Genomic DNA, 7,695 nt, shown 5'->3' on the forward strand with positions numbered 1-7,695 from the left:
TTCCGTAAAGCCAAATCTTGAACACTTTGTAACAAAATTTGCATCGTCCAATTTTCAAACTGCTGAGATCTCTACTATACAACTAATAAACTCAGAAAATTAGCAATGTCCGAAGAACAACTCAAAAATGAATGATCTTATTACCTGTCAACTGTATCCCTTGTTTCCCAACAATTACTGGAGACCTTGCACTAATTACGCCAGCATCTTGAATTGCCAAGGGACCATTTTCCCTGAAATTAGCTCCTCCTAAAGTACCTACACATACTATTTTTTTTCCCCTCAAAGCCAGTGTCCTTTGGGCTCCTCCAAATGCTACAACCCCCGACACGTGGCTAAGTCGTAACATTATCCAATCCTGGAGCAAATTACACTGAACACAGTCCCCTAGGAAAAGTCTCAAATCCAGAGCAGCGGCATATAGGCCATCAAACAACTGAGTAAAGAGAGCTGAAGGAGTTGGGAAGTTGGAGCCGGCATTCAAGGCATGCACTCTTCCCCTCCCTCTCTCCCTACCCAACAACAGGCATTAATTGGAAGGGCAGAGTCCACTAAATGACTGACCACACACTTAAAAGCTAGCTTTTTATAACAACATTTATTTATGTTTTCTTTTTTTGTTTTTCCCTCTACTTATTGCATTCAATGCCCGCCATCTGCCATCCACAACTCTTCCCCCCCCCTCTCCATCTCTCTTCCCCTCCCTCTCTCCCTACCCAACAACAGGCATTAATTGGAAGGGCAGAGTCCACTAAATGACTGACCACACACTTAAAAGCTAGCTTTTTATAACAACATTTATTTATGTTTTCTTTTTTGTTTTTTCCCTCTACTTATTGCATTCAATGCCTGCCATCTGCCATCCACGACTCTCTCCCTCTCCCCCCTCCATCTCTCTCCTGCTTCCATCTGAGATGCCAATAAATGTGAGTATTGCTCATTGATATCATGACACATCTCTTTCCACAGAATTATGTGGTGCTCACTTCTCTCTTTTATCCGTAGTAATTTTATAGTACATGGAGAAAAAAAATGGTGAAAGAGTTGAAGAGCTATCCCATTGCAACAGAGTTCCCTCAGGACACCTAGACTGTCATATAAAGCACACACATAGAAAACTTGAAATGCGGTCTTAAGCTAAGACTAGATGGATTAAACTTTGGATGAAAAATCAGTAAGCTAGGTATAAAGAGTTTGATAGTTTTCCCGACTATCAGCCTGCAGAAAACAATCAGAGTTTGATCAGAACAGATGAAGCAAAATAAGAAAAATTTAAGCAATCCAAGACGGTTCAACACTAGATTCATGAAGTTTGAAAGATCTTTTGCATCAGAAAAGATGTGATTGTTTGGTTTCATTCGAATTGCCAAACCTGACAGGCAAAGTAGGCTGGCTCTTAAGAAGCCATCAGCTAAAACAAAAGGTCCCAAGGAACCAAAATATAAACCAAGAGACAAACGAAACAAAAATTTGTATGTATGATGTGTTAAATTGATGTCTGTATGATGCTTTTTGTCTATAACTCTAGTCAGCAGTAACATTATCATTGAAAACATAGAGAATATAGAGTACAAGTCTATCAGTTACATAGCTGGATGTGACAAAATTCCACCCAAGGAACCACCCTCAGCAGAAGATCCATGAGAGCCAAAATCCATGAATTTCAAACAAGCAAAAGCAAGAGAGAGTTCTCAAGAACAAAATCCCCATAGAGTCAAAACCTGCAGAATATGTATTCAGAAAAGAAGTTTATCAAGGGATGCTGAAGCAATTCATTCCATCTTCACAAGTGGAGCCTATTGAGCTTTGAGGTGGCTGCCGAGATCTCTCCTTCTTTCTTCTGGACTACCGTGGTGTTAACAGCCGGCCTCATCGGCGGGGCGGCGCAGACTGGAATCACGGATCTTATATGCACAGCAGGAGCAATACCAGGTGGATGGTATCCACCACTGGCAAAAATTGTGGGAATTGGAATTGGCTGGATATTTCTTGTAGTAGCTGCTCCAGTTGAAGGATTGGTTCGAGGAGAGGGGCCAAATGTCCTAGCACCCATCTGGCTTTGCTGAATTCTTTGATCCATTATTCGGTTGGAGACCGAAGTATTCGACAAAGAAAAGGCTCGGCAATAGGCCGGCATGAGAGCATATGCTGGAGTTGGCTTTGCAACTGAATTCCCATTGATCTGTTCCTCCTCATCCTTTTGTTTCTCCTCCAATTGAGGTGGAGGCAATGGTCTATTTGATGAACAGAGAGGAAGATTGTTGCTCTTGTCCTTGGAGAAATGTGGCTCTTGAGGGGTGGTAGATGAGTGCTGCTGCGATAAGGGCAGTGGGGGTAAAATCTTGGGGCCAGTGGAAAGTGGGGGAGCTAGGAAACATCTCTGTCGTTGAGGGGATAGAGGATCCATAGCCTTCCATTTGTGATGAAAACCTAAAGAATTGAGAGAAGAAGCAGAGGTGCCTTCTCTAGAGCCTAACATCACCCTGCTCCTCTGATGCTGCTGATTTCTCTGTCTCATTGGTTTGATCTCCTCTTTAGGCCTCAAATTAGATAAAACTCTTGTCACAACTACCTCTTCCTGCTCTTCACTATTCTCTCTCTCTTTGGCCTGCTGAGAGGAAGAACCCAGATCTGGCACTACAAATATATAACCCATTTGAAGACAAATCATAACAGCTTTGCTCGGAAAGAAAAAAAAAAAGGTGGGGGAAGGAGAAGTTAAACCATAAGAATACTGAAGAAGAAAAACATATTAGACCAGATAAAAAAGACTTGTTTTTTACTTTGTTTAAGAGCAGACCAAGCAGCCATGGCAGCATTCTTCTCAGCTTGCTTCTTAGTCTTTGCTGGCTCACCAGTGAAGCTCATAGCAGCAAGCTCCACAGAGCAAGTGAAGACAGGGAGGTGGCCAGGCCCAGACCTCACCGTGGTGTAGACAGGGAGCTTCAAGCCAGCTCTGTGAGCAGTCTCTTGGAGAAGGTTCTTGTACACCCCCGTCTCATCCTATCCAACAGTAGCCACAGGACAAAAAGAAGGAAGAAAACTATTATAGGAAGAGACAAATAGCTTGCTCCCCATGACAAAATAAAGAGGAACACAACAAAGTTCTGGGAAAGAGGAAAGGGACTTACAAGGACTCTAGCGGCCAGAGACCTTGAAGGACCTCTGGTGGAGAGGTTGGTGAGGGCCACCTCGGCTGCAGCATGCTCTGCCTGCCTTAGAGTGGTGCAATTGCTTGGCCCCTCAAAGATCTCACCATTGAAGTTAACTGAGGCTTTGAACCTTGGTGCATGGTCTGGTCCTTCCCTTGTGCAAGCATAAGAGGGGAGATTGAAGCAGCTCCTCTGTGCTAGCTCTTGTAGCTGGTTTTTATACATACCTGTTACCAATGGATCACTTTAAAGCAAACAAAGCATCCAAGCTTACAAGAGGACAGCGAGGGAAAGAAGGAGAAGACCTCCTGAATCAAAAGCCAGCACAAACAATAAACACATACGAGATTACAGGAGAAACCAGGGCTTTCAACTCCAAGCTTGCAAGACATTAAGAGATACAGCTTTTTAGAAGGTAAGCAGGGAAGAAGCAATGAATAAAAGGTTGTTACCTTTGATTCAAAAAGGCAGCACGGCAAACGAAGAAGCAGCAAAAGCCATGAATCTAGAACACACGGAAAATCCAAACTTATGGGAGAACAGGAAAAAGAAGAATTTTTGAATCAAAAAGTTTGACACTTTTCAGAAGGCAAACAAGGAAGAAGCCATGAACAAGAAGGACACGAGAATGGAGAGCGCAGCCCACCTTTAAGAAAAGTAGGATAAGGGAACGCAACCACCTTCCTGGGATCGCTTTACAACCTCATGATGGCCTTCGTATCATCTTGGAAGGGAGAAGACAGGAAAGTTCTCAAAAGAGGTCACTTTTTATTTTTGGGTGGGACTTCCATAGTGGTCTTGGATTCCTGTTGGAGTTCAGAGTGGGAGAGGATGGAAACGGGACTCCGGTTTTTGTATTTAACCAGCACAATTTCCAAATGGAGCACGGTTTTCCAGCGGTATAGAGGGTCCAAAGCCGGCCACCCCTCTACCATTAATGGGCATTTATAGCTTCTGTAAGCTTTTTGTGGCTTTCCCTCTCACCAATCTTTAGCCGTTGGCCTTGGTTTGGGCTCGGAGGTCTCTTAACAGTAGGATTTAAATGCGTTGAAGGGGTTACATGTTCTCCAGTCAAGGCTTACAGTTCCTTGGGACCAGCCACAGCCCTTTGATATCTCCATCATGGATTAGTGCTGATATAATTTAAAGTTTCTAAATGAGAAATCACCATTAAATCTGATTAGCACTGATATAGTTTAAAGTTGCAGAGGAGAAATCACCATTGAGCCTTTTACGAGTGGGTTGGCCATTTGAAGGGCGCATCTGATTCACAACGAGAATCAAAATCGGAAAAAAAAAAAAAAGATTAAAATAAAAATTAGAACGATGATATCTTCCAATATCTTTAATTTATGATCACAATTGAAATAAAATTTAAACAGTAGAAAAGAATAGGAACCGAATTTTGATGGATTAAAATATTTTAAATATTTTTAAAAACTGAAATAGAAATAATTTTTTTTCAAATTAAATGATTGAAATGTAATTATAGAAGTCACACATTTTTATGTACATTTCAAAATCCAACTTCTCCGACTAAATATACATCAAATACTATCATTGTTTGCCACGTTGGTACAATCCAAAATTGTAGTTGGACAAATCTATACAAATGTAGTATGGTCAAACACAATTCTAATGTTGTTGTTTGACGCAATTTATGAACCTTTTAAGGCATGTGGGTGCACGTTAAGCTGCCGCTAGGCCAGGTGATGGGAGTGTGGCGTAACTGTCACTGGCCAAAAAAACGGTTCCATTACTTTTCTTCAACAGAGGCAAACTAAAAGCTCCACCTCACTAGCCTTGTACATACGTAATGCTGTATACCATATATAACGGAAACTCTATTGAGGCAACAGTTAATCTCTCAAGTATTATTTGAAAAAAAAAAAAAAAAAAAACCTTAACTGTCTCATGTGTTTCGAAAGGTCAAATTCTAAAGGAAAAACTTTAACCAACGACCTTGTTAGGTTGGGAGGCAGTGCTAGGTTAAACTATTACTAACCAAAAAGCTTTTAATCAACAAAGATAAAAAAAATTCCATCATATTTGTCTTATATATGTTCATCCACCCTTTATTTAGTATGGATGTATTCTCTATTTCACACGAAGGATTGAATAGAGGAAGGATAAATAATAGAGGAAGGAGGGGCGAAGAAGAGGGTGGAATGAAGAATGGATAGGAATGATTTCCTTCTTAATATAGAAGGCATGAAAGAAAAAATGAATAATATTTATATGATATTTTTATTAAATTATAATTTAATAAAAATTATTATTATTATTAATTTATAATATTTATTTATACTAAATAGGTAGGACAATATATAAATTTATAATCTTTATAATTTATAATTAAATAAAAATTATATAAATATTTAATCTAAATTAATTTATTTAAATAAATAATTTTATAAATTAATAAAATGTATATAAATTGATTTATATATATTAGTTATAGAAATAACTAAGTAATGTATAATTTAATTTAAATAGTTAACTAATTTTATATAAGTAGTCAACTAAGAAATCAACTAATAAACAGTGAATATAAATAAAAATAGATGACAGTTCTAATTATTTACTTATAATTATAGAAATATGTATTAGAATTAAAATTATTAGTAATAAAATTTAATATTATAGGGTAAATAGTATAGATAAAATATAATATATGCATACATAAATATTATCATTTTCTAATATAAATTTTTATAAAGTTAAGAGATTTCTACTGATCCTTTGGTTGTTGGGGCATCCACTTATCTCATAAAGAGACTATTGTTTAAATATTATGATTTACCTTCCTATATAGCAAAACTGAACTCTTGTCAAAATCTATAAGCTCTTGAAAAAGATGAGCAAAACTTTACCCAAAAAATAAAAGATATGAACAAAACAAAGTAGAAAACCTATCTAATAAAATAGATAAAGAAGACATGAACTAAAAATATTTATTTTCCCTTTGTATGATGCTTTTTTATGATTGTATAAGATGGCCACCTGAATTTTTTATTCTAGCATTAACTTTCCTTTTTTCTTTTTTTTTTTTTTTTGTTTGGAGGGCACTCTCAACCAAAAGATTTCTAAGAATAAACTTACTTAGTTTCTTTTCACATTTGACCATACTTAAGATGGTTGAATATTTGACTAAATCATTATATTAAGGGAGTCATCAACCATAGTTAATATTATCTCTATATTTGATTGAGGTCATGAGAGGGAAAATCGATAGTATTAGAAGGATGAATGGCTTTCATTCATCATTTGGTTCAAAAAATTTTAGGAAGGATAGATGAAATGAAGAGATTAGCCATCCACTCTAACCTACCAATTTATATCCTCTAAAATTGAAAGGATAGATGGGGCACGTAAGTAATAGATTTTTATATTGACATAATTATTATTTTTTTGATAAAATCCTAACCCTTTTTCATCCATTACACACACACACACACACACACACATATATATATATATATATATATATATATATATATATGCGCGCGCGCGCACGTGTGTATGTATATATATATATATATATATATATATATATATATATATATATATACATATATATATATATATATACATATATATATATATATATATATACATATATATATATATATATATATATATATATAGAATTTGAGAAAACATTAAAACTAGTAAGGTCATATGCAGCAGTGGAGCTAAAAATTTCATTCGAAGGGACATTGTGTTAATAAATATATGATAAACCTTAGTTATATATATTTGATTTATCATTGATAAATAAATAAATAAATAACTTAAATTTCTATCAAACACTTGTATTTTATTTCCTTTCACTAAACTTTTTTTAGATATGAATTTATAACTATTACCTTCTCCAATTCCTTTTTTGTTTTCATGTGAAAACAAATCTGCATTAAACCCCATGTCTCCTCTCAGAAAGCAATTTCCCGCGCATCATAAAGACTCGTTCCTCTTTGAACAAACAAAACATTAATGTATTGAGCTAAACCCATCTTGGTGCCAAAAAACAAAAGAAAAAATTTATACTTGTCCATCTAAATTTTTCACTGTTCTTTGACAGAGCAAATGGAGTTGATTGATACCAAGTGCTAGAATATGAGAAATGGAAATTCAGGGGGCTGTGGGGATTTTTTTTTTCTTTTTTTTTGTAAAAACTGTTTTTGTTGTTCTTGTTTTTGGTGGGGAAGGGGGGATTGGGCACGTACTAGTGGTTTAGACAACTATTCATTCAGTCCGAAATTATCCAAATCCATTTCAGAAATGGATGTTTTATGTTATACAGATCCTATCAAATGATATTTGGACCCATGTCCACACTAACCATTAACCCCTGGAATTTTAGAAAATAATTTGTTATTACCATTATTATTTTTTTTTTTCTGAGAAAAGTTATCACTATTAATTTTCAGGTAGCTTGTGTCTAATTTACCTCATTGACTTCTACATGTGGCTGATCTTCTTTTAGTTATGTAGAATTAGTTGCTCACAATGCTTACAATTATGGTGGCTGTGTCTAACAAAA

At 36.1% G+C, this 7,695-nt stretch overlaps 1 protein-coding gene across 5 annotated transcripts; it reads right to left on the reverse strand.

Moving 5' to 3' along the window:
- Positions 1–1,509: 1,509 nt before the first annotated feature.
- LOC105048965 (double-stranded RNA-binding protein 3) lies at positions 1,510–4,093 on the reverse strand. Of its 5 annotated transcripts, none has more exons than XM_073261063.1 (5): positions 3,799–4,093; positions 3,604–3,657; positions 3,132–3,381; positions 2,784–3,003; positions 1,510–2,676 (listed from the first exon to the last, which is right to left on the reverse strand). In XM_073261063.1, the coding sequence occupies exons 3-5, from the start codon at positions 3,375–3,377 to the stop codon at positions 1,784–1,786; spliced, it is 1,359 nt and encodes a 452-aa protein (XP_073117164.1). In that variant the 5' UTR covers positions 3,378–3,381; positions 3,604–3,657; positions 3,799–4,093; the 3' UTR covers positions 1,510–1,783. The 5 variants fall into 5 exon arrangements, with proteins under 5 accessions (XP_073117164.1, XP_073117163.1, XP_029121544.2 ...); XM_073261062.1 differs by having other exon boundaries at positions 3,132–3,460; positions 3,605–3,657; positions 3,799–4,092; XM_029265711.2 differs by having other exon boundaries at positions 1,510–2,637; positions 3,132–3,460; positions 3,605–3,657; positions 3,799–4,086.
- Between the last annotated feature and the right edge of the window lie 3,602 nt (positions 4,094–7,695).

Source organism: Elaeis guineensis, chromosome 7 (genome assembly GCF_000442705.2).
Source record: "Elaeis guineensis isolate ETL-2024a chromosome 7, EG11, whole genome shotgun sequence".
Taxonomy (NCBI): domain Eukaryota; kingdom Viridiplantae; phylum Streptophyta; class Magnoliopsida; order Arecales; family Arecaceae; genus Elaeis; species Elaeis guineensis.